This window comes from Dysidea avara, chromosome 2 (assembly GCF_963678975.1).
Source record: "Dysidea avara chromosome 2, odDysAvar1.4, whole genome shotgun sequence".
NCBI lineage: Eukaryota > Metazoa > Porifera > Demospongiae > Dictyoceratida > Dysideidae > Dysidea > Dysidea avara.
Genome location: NC_089273.1, coordinates 46,111,231 through 46,130,750, shown reverse-complemented (window position 1 = coordinate 46,130,750; position 19,520 = coordinate 46,111,231). Strand labels below are relative to the sequence as shown.

Sequence of the window (19,520 nt, the reverse complement as noted above, 5' to 3'; positions counted from 1 at the left end):
ATGATAGGTTAAAAAGCCCTAAAGCCGGCAATAGGCCAGCTTTGGGGTATGCAAATACAAAAGAAGTGAAATCTAATCCAAAACAGCCAAGCTGTAAAAAAAGAGTGCGGCCCTAATATGATGAAAAAAGATGTGAAATTCAAGGTGGCGGCCAAGAAATGGCTGTGATGGTAGGTTAATGGTAAAAATTTTAATAACGACAATTCAGGTGAATTTTGTGCCAAGACCAAGCGGCACCAAATTCACCTGAATTGTTGTTATTAAAATTTTTACCATTAACCTACCATCACAGCCATTTCTTGGCCACCACCTTGGATTTCACATCTTTTTTCACCATAGCCTTTCTGAGGGCTGCACTCTTTTTTTACAGCTTGGTTATTTTGGATTAGATAATATATACAGCAAACCACAGTAGAGTAGAGTAGTTGATGCTGCATACAAGCACAGCTGGCCAGTCTGCCACTATATTTTTAACCCCACAGATCATGTACAATATAGCTCAGTAATACTAACAGTCTGCTACCGTGACAAATCAAACAGCATGGTAGCAATCCATGACAAATCAAGCAGCATGGTAGCATTCAGTGCTTTTTGTTTGCAGAACAGTCTGGTAAATAGGCACTTTAAAAATTTTGCATGCTGCGTAATTTGAGTGAAGTGTATCTGTTATGGTTTATTTATTGTGAGCATGTGCATGTACATGTGTGTGTTTATGCGCGTGTGTGTGTTGTGTGTGTGTGTGCGTGTGTGTGTGCGTGTACTTTAGTGCACTACGTCAAACTGTTTTTACTGAACATCAATTGTCCATCAGAGCTACACATCTTGTGTACCAAGCTTGTGTACTATCTACCTTTTTGTTTGGAAGTGAACGTTAAACACAACTTTGTCATCATTTGAAGCGATTAGATGGCTATTACCACAGGTGTATCAAAACGATGTTGGGTATTTACTAACAGACAATTAACAATGGGAGGAGCACATCTCATCAGCCACAATAAGAAGATGATGTGGAGATGTAGAGACTATAACATCCAAGTTAAGAAGACATCAATTAGAGTGGCTGGGATATGTGGAAAGAATAGGTGACCATGCATCGTTTACTATGAGTTTGTTTGTTTGAGTGATTACCTGAAGTGTGACCACTCAAACAAACACAAGTGTTTAACAGAAAGAGCTACAGCAAGTCATCTCTGAACAGCATGGAGCTGTTCAGTGCTAGCTTTGTCATTGATGGATAAGAAATGCTGGAGGCCTGAAAGTCCTCGTAAAGAAGTGTGTTCCAATGGTGTGATAACAAGTTCTTGCCTAGTACGTGACCTCAACAGAATGGGAAGTGTCAAGACAAGACAAGCGTGTACATGTAAATAGTGTGCTAACGTAGAGGCTGCATGACTAAGAAATTGATAGGAATGTATGCATGTGCATGAATATTTTACTGATGTGGACAATCTAATTAGCTGCAGTATACCCACTGCCTTTGTTGACCACCAGCTATATCTGATTTCAGAGATGAGGTATGAAGCTATACTGTAATTGTATTGTGGTTTCATAATAAATATAGATACAAGCATGCACTGCATGCACAATATAAAAGAGATCATGCACACAATAGGATAAAGTCAATGCTATCAAACAAGTTCAACACACTCAGTTCAATTCAAGAACAGTAACCTAAAGTTGCTTGGTATGCAGTCATGGAAAGCTTGTTATGGGTAATTCTAATTTCATCTGTTAGTTTGTGGTGAGTGACAAAATATATATATATAGTCTTGAAAGTTTTGGCTGTTTGAGCATTTAATGATTGTGTCATGACATCAAGGGATGCTTTCACATGTTAATAATGTGGTTGTTTATAGCTGTGAATGGATCACTTAGTTCATAAGTACTATAGTATTATACTATGTGCGATACACATATGCATACAGAACTTCAAACACTAAAATTAGCTAGCTATAATTGTCAACTATAATAATGCATAAATAAATTCAATAATAAACTTCCTTTAAATAATTAGCAATGAACACTATGATAATTAGCCAATTTGCAAGCAATATGCTGGACACCTTCCAGAGCAAAAATTGTGTTCCAATGCTACCTACAGTATACTAACTTTGTGTTTAGTTAGTATTGAAACTACTTAATCCCTATACCAAGACAAAACAGACTACGTCACCAATAGTATTCTGGTATCTAGACCTTTAAATAAAAACAATTCTCTATAGAATCCTGGCACGAAATAACATTGTGTATTAACTTGGGATTGCTCCGTCATCCAAGCTTCTAAGGGGATAAAAGTATGGGTTTTGTCCTTATATATGCTAATCATTTATCATCCATGTTACATCTAAGTGAATTTGTGTCATTTTGTAGTCCATTAATCCATAATTGTATGGAGACTATACTATATGATGTGCAAGTGTATATTAACATGTATTAAGTAAATGTACTAGAGGTATTGGGGACATTCCAGGTCCCTAGTGGGATAGCATTCACAGATTATCTCCTAAGAAATTCGTCAATTGGTGAGGTATAATAGTTAGAATGAAAATTTTACCTATGTATGCCACTGATGAGGTTTGAAATCTGAAGACTAGCTAAGTCTATCTAATGCATGATTATCCAATAGCAATAAGGCAGTTGGCTAGGGAAAGTATGGCAAGTAGACAATTCACAGATTCGTCATTTTTTTGTGTGCAGATAAGCAGTTTATTATATAAAGTCATTGTTGGGTTCATAATAATTATTTTAATGTATGAGGGGATGGGGGCATTGCAAATAAACATTATACTACGTATGTGTTGGCTTGGAGGCAGACATGGATTCCTGTTGGGATACTCACATTTTAGAAGCTCTGAAATAGTATTTCAGTAGGCTATACTGTGTTGCTAAAGATAATTAAAACTTGTATATAAATGGCTTTTCTATTATATAGTAGTTGACTGCTCTTTTAGTAGAGTGTCTTGTTCTCCAATGCCAAGGTAGACATGGCCATCCTGCTCCCACTTACCCATTTTCACAACCTATGTATACTGTAGTTTGATTACTCTGTAACATTGCAATACAAATAACATCATTTATAAATAACATCAAAGGCATAGTAAGCTACAGTGTATAGACCATCCACAGCATAACACCTCCTGCTGAAGTTAGCCACTTAAAAAGAAGAGCTTTGTTCACAAATACATGTTTTTGCCTTGTTCTATTAGTGTGCATATTAGATTAGTTTGAAAAAGTATTTGAATCCAAAGATCTTATAGTACTAGGCTTTTGAAAAAGTTAATTTCATTAACACACCACAATGACCTATAATGGATATAACTAGAGCTTTCTAAGAATTGTCATGGTAAACCATAATCCATAGTTAAACTCTATCAAATTCATTACTCTATACCATCCAATGTACATTACCACACTACTCCTCCACAATGAGCATGACTTAGGAGTGGACTAAGGATTAATTTTGCCTTGCACAAATCTTCTGAATGGCCTCAGCTTTCCTTTTAACTACAGAGAAATTCTATATTTCAATCTTACCAATAAGTATACAAATTTTTACAAGTACTTTTAATTATTCAGTAGAGCTCTATGGTTTAAACTGGCAAGCAGTTAAAAGCCTTTTATATGTCAAGGGTATAGAACTTATCAATAAACAACAAAATGATAACTGATTTTGAATTAATATATCATATAAGACTATATGTGACTGGGCCTGCGAAAATAGGGCATGTGGGCACATGATTTTTGCCTACTTTTTCAAACTTACATCACTCATACCTTTTTGTACCATTATGCTATGGCAATGCAATTGTCAGCTCTTAGTAAGAATTTAATTGGCATCATGATACAAGTTACAGAATGCAAATATTATGTTCCAGTACTGAGATATGACCTGTTAGGTGATTGGGTGTAGTTTGTGCCCACATGCCCTGTTTTCGCAGGCCCAGTCACATATAACAAGGCAGTTCTACGACAGCTTTTTCAAAAACTGCAGGCAGTTACTGTAGCAAGAGAACACATTCAGTACATTATGCTTCCAATTAACAGGATAGCTAGGTCTCTAACTGGTGCAACTCAGGGTAACCTAATATGGATGTGATTATAGAGTTTCCAAGAACCGTTTTGATAAAACTACATCACTCTCAAGATATGCACTTTGTGGAGAGGTAGGTATGTTTAGGTCTATAAAACACCTAATGAATATGATATGTGGTATTGAGGCTATCACCACTCCTAGAGAAACATACATTTTAATGGTGTGTGATTTTCTTTCAAAAATGTTTACCCAGCTACAAAAAGTAAACTTGGAATAGCTTCAAATTCGGTGCTGTCATGAAGGATCATTCCTATGTACACGATAGTTTACTTTAGTCACAGCATCATTCTTATTGATGTAATGCTAGATTTTACTATGACTTATAGCTACACGTTATACTGATTGTACAGTAGTTGCTAAATGCTTTATTTTATTTGCTTTTTTTGATGAAGCATACATGTATAATATCATTGGCAGTACATGTACTGTTGACCTGAAGACTTGTTTGGGCTTAGTTTTACCTAACCAATACTGCCTCATCATTGTCAGGTAAAAGTGAGGCTGGTTTTTAGGTGATACTTTTTTCATGGGACACGCCCATGCCTTTGTAGTGCCTCTATACAATACTATCGTAAACAAAAACAGATGTGGACAGGGTACACTGTATAATTATGCATGTGCCAACATGCCTGTGATCATTATTTGTCACCTTGACACAGTATCAAGCATCTAGCTAGTTTTTCCCAACTCTCAGAAGGTATTGATGATCTCTGGCTATGTGGGTGGTATCTTGTTTGTGACTCACGTGGTATTCATTGTTCACATGAGCACAGGGTACAGTGGCAATACAGTGCCAAGTCATTAACATTAAATGGGGTGTTTACACTTCCCCCTGGTTAAAAATCAAAATTAAAAATATGCGTCAAATATGTGTTCTATAGTCAGTTTGTGTTGACCAGTGCCTCCACCAAAACAGTAATATCAAAGAGGTGAACATCTATTTAACTTTGTGTTTAAACTCTACATGTACAGAAAGTAACATTAACAATGTGCGCAAGCATTAGAGAAATGATTTTGCTTGTAAAAAAATTATTTATTTGGCAGCTTAATATATTGCTCTAGTAAAATGGGTTACAGTGGTATCTTGATTACCTGGACATCTATTAACCAAATGTTCAAATGTCCAAATGATGCCAAATTGACTGCTCAATTGGAGTATTTTGTCAACACGTGTCCTTGTTGTTGTCCGCGTAGTTGAGCAAAGCCATGCATAGAGATGTATGGATGTTCAATTTTTACATGCTTTTCAATTATATGAACACCCTGTATGTCAAAAAGTTACTGGCTGTTTTAATAAATTACGTCAATTGGTTCCTTGATGTTATTAATGAGATGAGATATACAGTACCACATAATATTGTAACTTTGATACATCATGTACTTATATTATACTAATAGTAATGATGCCAGCATAGTTTAGCTGGTGCCTAGAATTGGTGTAAATGTACGTATATTACTTTAAGCAACTAACATGTATGTGCATGTGTTTTGATCTGTACGTAGCCTTGGACAACTACCAAAAGAGTGCACATATGACAAAGGGGAAGATTTTGATGGAATCTGTTGCCCTGTTGTTTCCAGTTATGGAGTATGTGGAGGAGTACAGAGAGGACATTGCATTAACATCACTGATAGTTACCCACAATATGACTGTGATGGACAATATAGGAGCTCAAAATACTGTACTGCAGAAAAACACCTAAAACACAGACCTATCAGAAATCAGGTAGATATACGATATCGGTGGCCATCTCAAATATTCACCAAAGTATGTGAGTGTTTTGCTAATTATGGTGGGTACAACTGTATGAGGTGCAAGCCTGGCTATAGTGGAGAAGATTGCTCCCAGAAGCAGTCTCTATATATGCGTAAAAACTTCTTGCATCTTAGCGATGGTGAAAAACAAGAATTTTTAGACATTATTGATGAGGCTAAAAGCAGTAAGGATTCTAGAATCACAATCCCCAGACTTGAACCAATTACATCAAATGGTCATGACTCTTTTCTTGAACTCTCAATATATGATATTTTTGCCATTTACCATTACTATACAAATAGAGACAAAATGATAAATAGATGTGCAGAAGGGACTAGAGCACAAGAAGCATGTAATGGTAAATGCCCTGTACCAGATTTTGCTCACTGGGGTCCAGCCTTTTTGACATGGCATAGAGGGTACTTACTATATTTAGAAGAAGAAATCAGGGATATGCTAAAAAGGTCACCACGTACTAGGAAGTACTTCAATTATCAGAACTTTGCACTCCATTACTGGGATTGGACAGATGAAACTGTAGATGAGGATGATATTTGGGTGGCTATTGGGGATAGTAATGCACTTCACAATAGTCATCAAATTACAGAAGGAAGATTTAGTTCATGGAGTGTTGTATGTAAAGATCATAATGAGCTACTTTGTGACAGTGATTCACTGTGCTTTCTTCCAACACCTGGTCATCCTATTGAGCGAAATGTTGGTGGTGGCTCTGGTAAACAATGTCTTTCTAAACCATCTAAAAATGCTGAATATTCAACTTTACCCAATGCAAAAGATTTTCAAGTAGCATTACAAAAGGTTTATTATGATGTACCTGGATATGGTAATCACTATACTACTGGTGGGTTTAGAAATGCACTGGAAGGATTTAAAAGTCTGGGTAATTCAAGGAAGTCTGTGTGCGAAAATTTAAATGTTAAAGATAGACCTCCATTCCCATTCTTTGAGTTGCACAACAGGGTACATGTGTATATTGGTGGCACCATGTCTGATATTGTGATCTCAAGCAATGATCCCATATTCTACCTGCACCACAGCAATGTTGATCGACTGTATGAAAGCTGGTATCGAACGCATGTTGGTAGCTATCTACCTGATAGCTTTAGTTACGATGTTTTACCAGGACATAATATTGATGAACCACTGGTAGCACTGTTTCCTCGTGTAACAAATGGAGATATGCACAAAAGAACTACTGATCTCGGCTATGATTATGATGAAGTCGTAACTGTTGATGCTAAACTTCAACATCTTCTGACTACTAGCAAGACCACTGGTCAGACCACTGATCAGATCACTGGCCAGACCACTGGGCAAACCACTGGTGGCAGTAGGAGTGGAGTTTATAGCTACACTTTATTTGAGGTGAATTAAAGTAAATATTGTGTGGTGTGATTGCTAACAAAGCTCTGCATGCAATACATGCAGACTTTGACAAGCAATGCTTCCATGCATGAAAACCACAAAGGATAAAATTTTATGTGCGGTTTGACAGTACAGTGGTCCCTCCATTATCTGATCTCATTGAGCCCTAGGTGTGTTTGGATAATAGAAATGTTTGGATAAACAAAGTCCATGCATTAATATACAGAGTTGAGTTTAGAACACACACTTTAGACAAAATACTCTAATAGAACAGTCATTTCCACAGTTCAGACAACAGTAACTTCAGATAATTGATAGTCAGATAATGGAGGGACTACTGTAATTTAAAAGCAGAACTTTAAATTTATATAATTTAGAGCTAGTGATGCACCGATAGCACATTTTCACTACCTATCCAGTACATTTTACAGTAGATGGAAATGGTTGATATCGATCCGATATTGATACTTCGCTACACTGGGGCATTACTCACAAAAACAGCTAGTAATTCGTTGATAGACTTGCAAACTAAACAAATTTGCTAATTTCACAAACTGCAGTTTTCTGGTTTTGTGGCCATCAAATGTGAGAATAACAATAATTTATGGCTTCAATGAATCTTATTTCGTGGCTTTTTGTTGTTTCCACTCTACTAATAATTCTAATGGCTGGCTTCTTTCAAAGAATTCATGGCTTACATCAGCTTTTATTCCAATCCGTTCAATGTGCTATGTATGACAAAAAGCGCTTACAAAGTATCGGTTGGTATCATACATTTATAGCTTTACAGATACCAGTCTGATACGCCAAAATAGGGTTGATACCAGTATTAGTATCGGTATCGGTGTATCACTATTAAATATTTTTTGATAGGGGTTGCAAAAACAGGGCACATGGGTACATGATATGTGACTGAATTTTGGAAAATCACCCATATGGGCACGCATGAAATAATTAGAATTTTCATGTTTAGTGGGATGCTAATAAGGTCAGGGCCCAGTTTTGAAAATATTTCAAGAACTTTCTTGTAATTTTAGGTATTGAGAATGGCTTAAAACCATCAACAAGTAGATCTGCACTATAAAGTATGTGATTTGATCATTAAATATTTTAGATGTCAAATGCGCCCATATGGGTGATTTTCCAAAATTCGGTCACATATTTGCCTACTTTTTAAAACTTTCTTGACTCATAAACTTTTGTACCATTATGCACTGCCAATGAAATTGTTAGTCCTTAGTAAGCTGTTAATGGGCTTTATGATGCAAGTTACAGAATGCAAATATTCTGTTCCAGCACTTAGATATGACCAGTAGTGCAACAGGGTGTAGTTTATGCCCACGTGCACATTACCTGTTTTTGTAGGCCCAGTCACATTTAGAGCTGTACAGTAGTTTCTACAAGTTTCTACAATGATTTTAAATTAAGATCACGGTCACTGTGTATAGATTATAATGCAGTTTGTTTGTTTTTCTGCAGATGGGATCAGTGCTGCTACTGATAACAATGTTTGTGCACTATGTTTACTAAGTGTGAAATTGGTAAATTTACTTTACCTTGCTACTGATAGTTGCAGTATAGTTAGTGTTTAGTTAGTTTCTTTTGTAGGACTGCTCATATAGTGCTAACTACTACCAATGTTTCACTAGAAATCTGAACAAGTGTTCATACAGTGTGATTAGTTTAATATAGTCACATACATAACCATGGTGTGTATTGTGTATGTACGTAATTGCGCCGAGTGTGAAATACTTCACTTTTCAGCAAGTTCTATGAAATTAAGTGTGTTAAAAAATTTCATGAAATTAATTGCAGTCAATAAAAGCTTTGGATCACACACAAGATCATCCATAGTAATGTACTTTCCATTTCCACACCACATCAGGAGAGGTAATACTGATTCTATTTTGCTTCTGTTTTGCTCACAAATGCAAGGGCGGATTTAGGCGGGTGCATGGGGGCTGAGGTACCCCCTCCAAATTTTTACTATGTGCTAGCTATAAAGATAGTAGAAGCTACAATACAGGCCCAGTTGCATCTAAAACATATATTATGGGCAATTAAAACATGGAAAGAGTGAGCTAATCTCTTCTAGAATCAACAAGACATGATCAAAGGGATAGAACTGCTAAAAAAGCAGCTAAACACAGAAATACTTTAATAGAACAGTCAACTACTATAGAACAAAATTCTTAAATAACAAAGACCAACTCCTAAACCCCTTGAACTTCAATAAATTCAAAACACACCGCAGCATTTATGCTGTGCTCTTTTATGAAAGCTACACTGTTAAAATTCAGGTGGTCATAGCACACTTAAACGGCAGCACACCCTAGGGGTGCAGTCACACTTTCAGGATATGGTGTGTAAAGCACATAAGACAAGCAGTGTGACTATACATTGGTGTGTATGACACCAATATTTATACATGAAAAGCTAATCGCTGCCATTATAGATGATTCCAGTATTTAAAAGAGGTATTTTGTGGCATCCTTATCATTGAGGGGCTGTAAGAAGGATCACAAAGTATCAATTTCATTGAATTTATGTGTTTAACATATAATTGTGACAATAAACTCATTTTGTGCTAAGCCATTACACACAGGCAGTTCAGATCAATGCACAAAGCTGGTATATATGTTTGTATCAACAAAATTAATTTCCATTAGCTCATCGCTAAATAAAATACATCAATTATGTAATCAGACATCAGAATGTAAACAACAGTAAAGGGATAACCAGGGGCGGATCTAGGATTTCAGAAGGGGGGTGCTAACATGTGGCAAGAAAGTTGATACAACTAGTGTGTTAAGCACATTCAGCATGCGGAGCATATTCATGCAAGAGTTGTGGCGGTCTGGTGTTGGTTGGGATGAACCCCTAGACAAGGAACACAGGGACACTTGACAATGGATTGCTGAATAGCTACAAGACACTACAGACATTTTACTTCAGAGATGCTACCTGACCCCTGTGAGTGACACACCTAAGAAATTGCATGTGTTTTGTGATGCCAGTAAAAAGGCTTATGGGGCTGTAATATACATTTGCCAGGGAGATCTGACGTCCTTTGTCATGGCCAAGACTAGAGTAGTTCCGATGAAGAATCACACACTCCCAAAACTAGAGTTGATGGCAGCTGTTGTTGGTTCCCTTCTTTGTACATTTGTATTGAAGTCTCTTCACCATCTCCATTTTGATGTCACGATGTGGTCAGACAGTCAGATTACATTGCATTGGTTGTTAAGTAAGAAGAAGCTACAACAATTCGTAGCAAATCGGGTTAATGAGATTAACAAGTTACTGACAGATGTTACTTGGCACTACTGCCCCACAGAATGTAACCCAGCTGACCTTCTTACAAGGGGAATTTCCTCTGACTGCCTCAAAGTATCTCATCTATGGTATCATGGCCAAGACTGGTTGACTCAAGAATCACAGTGGCCTACTTGGAATGTTAGTGAAATCTTACTTTTGCAAGTTGAGGAAGACCCCGCTACAAATACCTGTATGGTGACTCATTCAAGCATTGCTGTTCCAGGTATCCATAACATTATTTTAGCATCAAACTACACTACCCTACCAAGGCTACTACGTGTAACAGCATATATCCCCAGATTCATTCATAATGTGAGACATCCCAGCAACCTTAAGGAAGGCACACTGTTTACTGAAGAGATTAATGTAGCACGTTCTCGTTGGATCTATGGTTGCCAACATACATCAATTCAAAAGGAAATGCACCACCTTCAGACTAATCATGGTAGATGAATACCGATAGTGCGACAACTGCGTTTATTCCTTAGTTATCTGCGTTGTGGTGGGAGGATACACAATGCTCTTGTAAGCTCTGACAAAAAGTTTCCATATCTTCTACCCAAGGATCACCATCTAACAAGGTTAATAGTTTACGCAGTTCACAAGGAGCAACTACATGCGGGAGTCTCCAACACAGTGGCAGCCTTGAGACAATGGTACTGGATTCCATCAGCCATGCATCTAGTGAAACGATTTCTTAGAAAGTGTGTACCCTGCTGAAGGATACTGGGGAAACCCTACCCAGCACAGAATCACCACCACTTCCACATTCCCGTACTAAGGAAGGTAGACCATTTGAGATAACTGGAGTGGATTTCACAGGGGCACTATTTGTGAGGAATCATGGATCTGAACATAAGGTGTACATATGCTTATTTACATGTGGTCTTTCTACAGCTGTACACATTGAGGTGGTCACAGATCTGAGTACAGAGACATTCTTACAGGAATTCCGTGGATTTGTATCGTGTAAGTCAATACTTGCTTGATGCTTTCAGATAATGCCTCAACATTTGAATCAGCAGCAGAGGAATTGAGAAAACTGTTTAATTCGAAGGAGTTGATGGAAACCTTAAGTACAAGAGGAGTAAGATGAAACTTCATACCAAAGTGAGCGCCATGGTATGGGGGTTCTGGGAAAGGATGATTGGAATGACTAAGACGGTCATAAGAAAGGTACTAGGAAGATCATTTATCACGCTGGAAGAATTGCAGACTTTGGTGGTAGAGATCGAGGTAGTGTTGAATGGCCACCCGTTGACTTACCAATCTGCTGACATTATGGACCCAGAGCCATTAACACCCTCCCACTTATTGTATGGCCGCTGGATCACCACTCTTCCCTACCCCATTACCAACAATGATGAACTGAATGATCCCACATTCACTACAGGAACTGTACTTCGGGACAAGCTTCATAGACAAGAACAATTACTGCAGCACTTTCAGACTCGCTGGAAAAGGGAATATTTAACAGCACTGAGAGAGACCCACAAGGATGGAGGTACCACGCAGCAAACAGTAAAGAAAGGGGACATTGTACTTGTCCATGATGATATACCACGAACTCGTTGGCAATTAGCAGTTGTTGAAGAATTGATTGAAGGGTTAGATGGGTTCACAAGAGCAGCAAGAATTCGTACTAAGACGGGTAAGACCAATAGACCAATTACCAAATTATACCCACTTGAAGTGAACATGTCTAATGAGACTACAGCCACTCCTAATGCTGACAGTGATAATGTTTCTGATGTCCAGGTTCCAAAGATGCTACTTCTAGTTGTACGCGAGTAAAAATAAATGCTGCTATCAAGGCTCGTGAACGTATCAAGAATTGGACCAACACATTATCCGTAGCCCCGGAGGATGTCACTCTAGCTAGTTAGGACTTATCATTTGAACCTTTGTGTATGTAGTAGGTTACGTTAGGTATTCTGTGTGGATGTAATTGTGGGTTTGAGTTGGGTCACGTGAGTAATAAGGTCCTTGACACGTGTTGGCGCTCAGATCGCCTCGGTTGTTCCACCGATTGGAAACGCCCCTCCTAGACTCCGTTACAACCCGTTGAACAGTTGCTATCGAGGTTGCTATTTACTGTAGCTACAGTTACTGTAGTTTAAAATAGCTTATGCAGGGCTATTATAGCTATAGATACGTACGCCAATGCAACACGAGAGTGACCAGACCAAAGTGAAACTACAATCATCTGGCAAGACAGAGCTGGCAAAATACTCGTGGGCTGGCACATAGATAGGGTCCGCAACGTGAAATTTCGACCTCTGAAAATCAACTACCAAACCACCCACAAATGCTAGGCTTGGTACCACTTAGAAAATGCCAGATTGGGGTTATTTTTCATTAACGTCTTGTCGTGCAAATCGGCGAATATGCTTACAAATTACGAGATTCTTTTGCTATATCTTCAAGGAAATGTCTTTTAAAGCTACAATATGCACTCTCAACCTTTCTTATTTAATTCATTATTAACTGTACTCTAAACTAAAACCATCAGTGGCTGTATTGTCTGGAGCAATTTCCAGCAGCAGCATCGCGAAATGAAATTTCGGACTCAAAAAAAGTTTCGATGCCACTGGAGCACACAGTATCGATGCCAAAGTAACCCTCCCAGGTAAAACTGGTCTGCATGGCATGGGTCCAACTACTACCACACCAAATATTATCGAATTCCAAAATTGTTTGCCATATGGCTGAGCTCGACGGCTGTCAAAAGTTCGTCAAAAATGCCGATTTTATTCACTGACGGAAACTTTTACTAACTAGATGTGCTAGTTTACTTTTCAAAAGCTTGCTAGACCCATAGCCAGTAGCTTTCATTCATAGGGTTGGTCTGGCAGCTCTTCTAGCGACCTCAAATTCCGCCAAATGCCTATATCCGAGCCTATATCCACGAATTTTGCCGATATCGACCAATTTACAACCCGTTAAAGAAATCTTGCACAAAAAACGTGATGCTTTGCCTCTCTAAAGTCATGCTGCATCCTTGTTTAGTTATATTCGTCCATAGGGTGGCACTAGCGGCTCTCTTATCGAGGCCAAAATCCATCGAAATGCCCACCTCACCATTTGTCATCAGTTTTCGGAAGTTTTACAAGTCAAACATGCTGGTTTACCTCTCTACATCCTTGCTGGACCATTCAATTACCTTCGTCTGTATGGGCAGCTTTCTTCAGTCTCTTGAAAACGTCAGAGCACGCCAATTGGGCGCAACCATCAATACCAGTTAATGCTTATTTTGTTTCATTGGTTCCACGCAAGAATGAGAGCAAATAGGGTTAGTCTAACTCTAAATATTCAGTGTACTCCAAAAAAGCTCTACATGTTTATACAAAATACCAAGTGTCTGGAAAACTGCGTAGGTAGTTCCTATTTATAAGAAAGGTAATAAATCAGACCCATGTAACTATAGACCTGTGTCCCTTACATGTAACTGCTGTAAAATATTAGAGCATATATTATAGTATATTCAAGTGTGTCTAATCATCTAACATCCTTTAACATTTTATGTGATGAACAACATGGTTTCCGTCACAAAAGGAGCTGTGAAACACAATTAATTTCCACGGTTAATGACTTTGCCAAGTGTTTGAATCAAAAGTGCCAGTGTGATGTACTCCTACTTGGCTTCAGTAAGGCCTTTGATAAGGTTCCACATTCCCGACTCTACCTCAAGCTTCAACATTATGGGATTGATGGATCTATCCTATTGTGGATTAAGTCCTTCTTAACTTGCAGATCCTAGTATGTAGTGCTAGAAGGGACAAACAGCTACTCCAAACAAGTTCTCTCTGGTGTACCCCAAGGTACTGTACTCGCACCACTTCTGTTTTTACTGTATATAAATGATCTCCTTGCTTGTGTCAATAGTAAGGTTAAACTGTATGCAGATGATGTCCTACTGTACTCCTACATACATTCCAAATCCGATTGCATAGCCCTACAACAGGATCTTGACAAACTCATTTAATGGGCTCATACTTGGCTGATGGAATTTAACATTAAGAAATGCAAACACTTAAGAATTACCAATAAAAGAAATCCCATCATTCATAGCTATCATCTGGAGAATTGTATCATCTCTGAGGTTCCTCACACAAAATATCTTGGGGTCACCATTGACCAGAAACTATCATGGAATGAACACATTCAAAGAGTTACTAGCAAACCAGGTTAGTGGATTCTTGCATCGTAGCCTTCACCAATGCCCTGTTTCTGTTAAGAGCAATTGTTATAAGATGATGGTCCACCCCATTGTTGAATATGCATCCTCTGCCTGGCCCCCCCACACCCACACCCACACCAACATAAACCAACTTGAGTCCATCCAAAGGAGAGCAGCTAGATTTTGCTACAATGATTTTTCTGGATTTAGTAGTGTAACAAGAATGATGTCATCATTAAATTTACCTACTGTACCCTCGAAGAAAAAAGAAACAAGTCTAAGATAACTACAATGTATAAGATAATTAATGGCAATCTAAGTATATCCACAAATGATTTTATACCTAATCATCGTCCATCAAGGGAAGGATATTATAAACAGCTTGACACCATGATTGATACTTATAAATTTTCCTTTTTCCCTTCTACAATCAGACTCTGGAACACACTCCCCCCTTTGTAATTCACTCCCCTACCTTAGATGAGTTTTGTACTAACCTGAACATTCATTATGATCACACCTGTGCACAATAATCCCATACTGAAACCCCTTCTTCTTCAATTTGATCATAATCTTCGTTCCTGCCTTGGTAGAATTATGCAGTGCAGTCTATTCGACACTTCTTGGAGACAGGCATCTTTGCCTTTTCGATTAGGAGGCCTGGGGTTACGTGAATCTGCTTTTTCTGCTTCACCTGCATTTTTGGGTTCATGTAACTTACAGTGTTCGTGAATTAGCCTCCACCCTTCTTTCTGTTGATATTAATCAGCTCAGTTTCCCTAATGAGGAAGATGCTGCTACCTTACTTTCTGAATTGGGTATTTCCAGTGGTCATTTGCTTTTCTCAGCCTCTCAGAAGGACCTGCAAGCTACATTAGACAAACATTTATTTGATGACTTATTTGCATCCTTTGGCATTCGCGATCAAGCTCGTTTGACTGCTTTGTCACACCCTTCTGGCACAAGTAGTGGCTGGCTCAAAGCTATTCCTCGAGTCAGTCTGGGTTTGGCTATCCCTGGGCCTGAATTTGTTATTGGATTACGTATATGGTTGGGTGTTTCTTTGTTTCCACTCTCTCCTTTGTGTACCTGTCTTTCTACCATCGATAACTATGGTGACCATCTGTTAGGTTGCTCTCAAGGCCCAATGAGAATACGTCGACATGATGCTCTGGTAAACATCATTTATAATGCCCTTTCACAGGATCACCCTGGGATTCTTAAGGAACAGAGGGCTTCTTATGCTGATGGGTTGCGCCCTGGCGATGTTTTTCATCCTGACTTCCAGCATGGTCGTCCAGCTTACTTCGGTGTCTCCATACGCTGCACCACTCAGCCTGCATGCTTTTATCTCCTCCTGTGCTTCATGTGCTGGGGTGGCTGCTGTTGCCGGAGAGGTTTCCAAGGATGAGAAGCATTTGGCAGCTGTGGAGAAGGTGGGGTCAGATTTCATTCCATTAGTTGTGGAAACATTTGGAGTTTGGACACCTTTTGCTCTAAAAACTTTACAGAATATAGCTGACCGTACCACTCCTCGCAGCGGTGTCCCTCAAAAAGTTGCTAGAAAGAACTTGCTACAACAACTGTCTGTGCAACTGTGGTCCAACAATGCTAAGATGATCTTGAGGTACTGGGCCCTTCAGGGCTCGGATGATGATGACAATCCCCTTTTCCCCTAGTAATAGTTTTGCCCCTGTAGCTAGCTGTAGTTTATGTAGTTGTAATAGTTGTTTGTAATTGTAATAAGTTATTGTTGTCTTTGTAAAAAAAATTGATTTCTGCACAGTAACAAATATAATAATAATAATAAATGATTACCGAAATGCAAATGCCGATTATCAAAAACCACAATCAAATTTCCATTCGTGTAGAGTTCCGAAGGTGGATATTTAGAACTAGACTAATTCCAGTTGGGTTATGTAATATTTCTGCTGGATTTTCGTGGAATCAATGAAACAAAGTAAGCAGTAAGTGGTGTTGATGGTTACGCCCAATTGGCGTGTTCTGACATTTTCAAGAAACTAAAGAAAGGTGTCTACACAGACGAAGGTGATTGAAACGTCCAGTAAAGATGTAGAGAGGCAAAAAAGCATGTTTGACTTCTAAAACGTCCTAAAACTGATGACAAATGGTGAGATGGAAATTTCGATGGATTTTGGCCTCGATAAGAGAGCCGCCATTGCCACTCTATGGACGAATATAACTAAACAAGAATGCAGCATGACTTTAGAGAGACAAAGTATCACGTTTGCTGTGCAAAACGTGATACTTGGTCGATATGTGGTACGTGGTCGATATCGGTAAAATTCGTGGATAAGCATTTGGCGAATTTTGAGGTCGCTAGAAGAGCTGCCAGACCAACCCTATGAATGAAAGCTACTGGCTATGGGTCTAGCAAGCTTTTTAGAAGTAAATTAGTACATCTGGCTAGTAAAAGTTCCCGTCAGTGAATAAAATCGGCATTTTGACGAATTTTTGACAGCCGTCGAGCTCAGCCAGATGGCAAACAATTTTGGAATTCGATGATATTTCGTGTGGTAGTAGTTGGACCCATGCCAGACCAGTATGACCTGGGAGGGTTACCTTGGCATCGCTACTGTGTGCTCCAGTGGCATCGAAACTTTTTTCGAGTCCGAAATTTCACTTTCGCGATGCTGCGGCTAGAAATTGCTCCAGACAATGCAGCCACTGATGGTTTTAGTTTAGAGTACAGTTAATAAGTAATAAGAAAGTTTGAGGGTGCGCATTGTAGCTTGAAAATACATTTCCTTAAAGATATAGCAAAAATCTCGTAATTTGTAAGCATATTCGCCGATTTGCACGACAAGACGTTAATGAAAAATAACGCCAATCTGACATTTTTAAAGTGTTACCAAGCCTAGCATTTATGGGTGGTTTGGTAGTTGGTTCTCGGAGGTCGAAATTTCACGTTGCGGACCCTAACATAGACTACTTCTAGTCTGGCCCGTAAAATCAAGACACACGGTAGTGTGTCGTGCGGCCCAAGAAGCCGGCGCGCCACACCGTGAGCATATTTACAGGAAGAAAGCAAACGCGATTTTCACACCTTTATAGCTCCGTGATTCCTTATCCGATTGAACCCAAAGTTGCTACAGTAGTGCCGGCTAGGTAGGGGAGTCCACATTCCAAATTTGGAGAAAATCGCTCCAGCCATTTCCGAGATACGAGCGGCCAAAGTTTCGTTTTTTTTTCTTCGTTTTTTTCTTCTTGTTCTTCTACCTTCTTCTTTTCGCACACTTTGCAAAATCCGCAATAAAACACGAATGCGTGCTCCAATCGGGCTGAATTTTTGCACACTTAAAGGGCTCATTAAGGCGCAGAGGCGTAGCTAAGGGGGGGCAAGGGGGGGCATTTGCCCCCCCCCCCCCCCCCCCCCCCCCATCACTAAATGATTTTTTTTAAAAACCTTCGTCACAAGTTTACCAGTATTAAGCTGACACGCAAATGACTGTAAATTATGTACACTACTACGCGGTATCACCAGGGGTTGCTAGTGAATGCGCACACACAACATTCAACTCGCTCGTGAATCCATCGAACGAAAATATTAGATACATACTTCTATATTTAGCCTAGATTACTCGCGTGATAGAATATTTTTGAATCTAAAAAGAGTGACCCGCTTCTCCACGGCAGGAGTCACAACTCACAAGTGAAAAAGGAGACCAGATGATGCTACGAACCTACTGTCTACAAGGTGATAAAGTGTTAGCTAAGTAAATGTACCAAGTTTATAGTATCGAGTTGATCACACTGGACCTTTGTACGTACGGCAGTGCAGTCTGTTTTTACTTTGTCAGTCAGTCAGGTGGATCAGTCAAGCTTAAAAGTTCTGCTAGCAAGACAGGTGGGATTTCGTGCAATACATGGCATTTGAATTTCGCTGAGTGAAGTGAGTGAATACGTCAACCTGTCAGCAGTGTGCTAGGACTGCAGTACAGGCTGTGGCTAACGTAAAGTAACCTGTATTTGAAAGTATTAGTTCTACCGGACTGTGGATGAATTTGTTGGAGTACAGTTGTGGCACGTGCGATGATGCTCGACGAATATAGCTACCTCGATTGGAAGCAGTCAGTACTGAAATGGTTACGTAGCTAGTTATTTAAGCTGTAATAATACAACACCGTATGTTGGCTAGCCCACCATTGGGTCATTAGCCTTTTTTGCAATCATGAATGATTTTGAGTGTTTCGTGGGGGCATGCCTGCCCCTCCGTCACCTTCTGGCTAGCTACGCCCCTGTTAAGGCGAATCTCAGTACCAAGTTTGGTAGGAATCCGGTGAACATTCACGGAATGAGCTTAAATGGTGTAGCTTGGAAGTTAGAAGACAAGTAAGTAGACTGATGATGTTTTATAAGATATTGCAAGGTTCAGTCGCACTAGAACTACCCTATGAGATATCTCTCATCGACACCGTTACTAGAGGGCACAATAGAAGATATCAGACACCTTTTTCAAGAATTGATATACATAAATTCAGTTTCTTCCCAGCTACTGTCAGATTGTGGAATAGTTCACCTGACTCAGTTGTTAATTTGGATTCCTTTGAAGTGTTCCGTAGATCTGCTACTGATTTCTTAAACAAATTATAATTTATAATTCTTTTTATACTTAATTAACTACTTAATTACTTAACTTAACTACATACTATATTGCACGTATACTCTTTCAGAGTCCTGCAATTATAATAATAATAATAATAATAGTTATGACCGATTATTTGCGTAAAATAAGGTCGAAGGTCTGTCACGCCCACAGGGTAAAC

General features: G+C 39.0%; 3 protein-coding genes across 3 annotated transcripts; all 3 read left to right on the top strand.

Moving 5' to 3' along the window:
• The first annotated feature begins 1,630 nt into the window (after positions 1-1,630).
• On the top strand, positions 1,631-9,044 carry LOC136245886 (tyrosinase-like). The gene is made up of 3 exons (XM_066037346.1): positions 1,631-1,741; positions 5,597-7,235; positions 8,715-9,044. Exons 1-3 carry the CDS (start codon positions 1,695-1,697, stop codon positions 8,763-8,765), a joined length of 1,737 nt encoding a protein of 578 aa, XP_065893418.1. The 5' UTR covers positions 1,631-1,694; the 3' UTR covers positions 8,766-9,044.
• Positions 9,045-10,310: 1,266 nt separating this feature from the next.
• LOC136248153 (uncharacterized) lies at positions 10,311-11,649 on the top strand. The gene is made up of 3 exons (XM_066039968.1): positions 10,311-10,998; positions 11,451-11,480; positions 11,552-11,649. The coding sequence occupies exons 1-3, from the start codon at positions 10,311-10,313 to the stop codon at positions 11,647-11,649; spliced, it is 816 nt and encodes a 271-aa protein (XP_065896040.1).
• Positions 11,650-11,672: 23 nt separating this feature from the next.
• Positions 11,673-12,347, top strand: LOC136248152 (uncharacterized). The gene has a single exon (XM_066039967.1). It carries the CDS (start codon positions 11,673-11,675, stop codon positions 12,345-12,347), a length of 675 nt encoding a protein of 224 aa, XP_065896039.1.
• Positions 12,348-19,520: the final 7,173 nt, after the last annotated feature.

What these genes read in the sequence shown, in the direction of transcription:
- LOC136245886 (XM_066037346.1), top strand. Translation starts at nt 1,695, where the DNA reads ATGGAAAGCTTGTTATGGGTAATTCTAATTTCATCTGTTAGTTTGTG. An exon ending in ATTTCATCTGTTAGTTTGTG is followed by an intron (nt 1,742 to 5,596) that starts GTGAGTGACAAA and finishes ATCTGTACGTAG; the next exon opens with CCTTGGACAACTACCAAAAG. An exon ending in ATAGCTACACTTTATTTGAG is followed by an intron (nt 7,236 to 8,714) that starts GTGAATTAAAGT and finishes GTTTTTCTGCAG; the next exon opens with ATGGGATCAGTGCTGCTACT.
- LOC136248153 (XM_066039968.1), top strand. Translation starts at nt 10,311, where the DNA reads ATGGCCAAGACTAGAGTAGTTCCGATGAAGAATCACACACTCCCAAAA. An exon ending in CCACCTTCAGACTAATCATG is followed by an intron (nt 10,999 to 11,450) that starts GTAGATGAATAC and finishes GTCTTTCTACAG; the next exon opens with CTGTACACATTGAGGTGGTC. An exon ending in TGAGGTGGTCACAGATCTGA is followed by an intron (nt 11,481 to 11,551) that starts GTACAGAGACAT and finishes TGATGCTTTCAG; the next exon opens with ATAATGCCTCAACATTTGAA.
- LOC136248152 (XM_066039967.1), top strand. Translation starts at nt 11,673, where the DNA reads ATGGTATGGGGGTTCTGGGAAAGGATGATTGGAATGACTAAGACGGTC.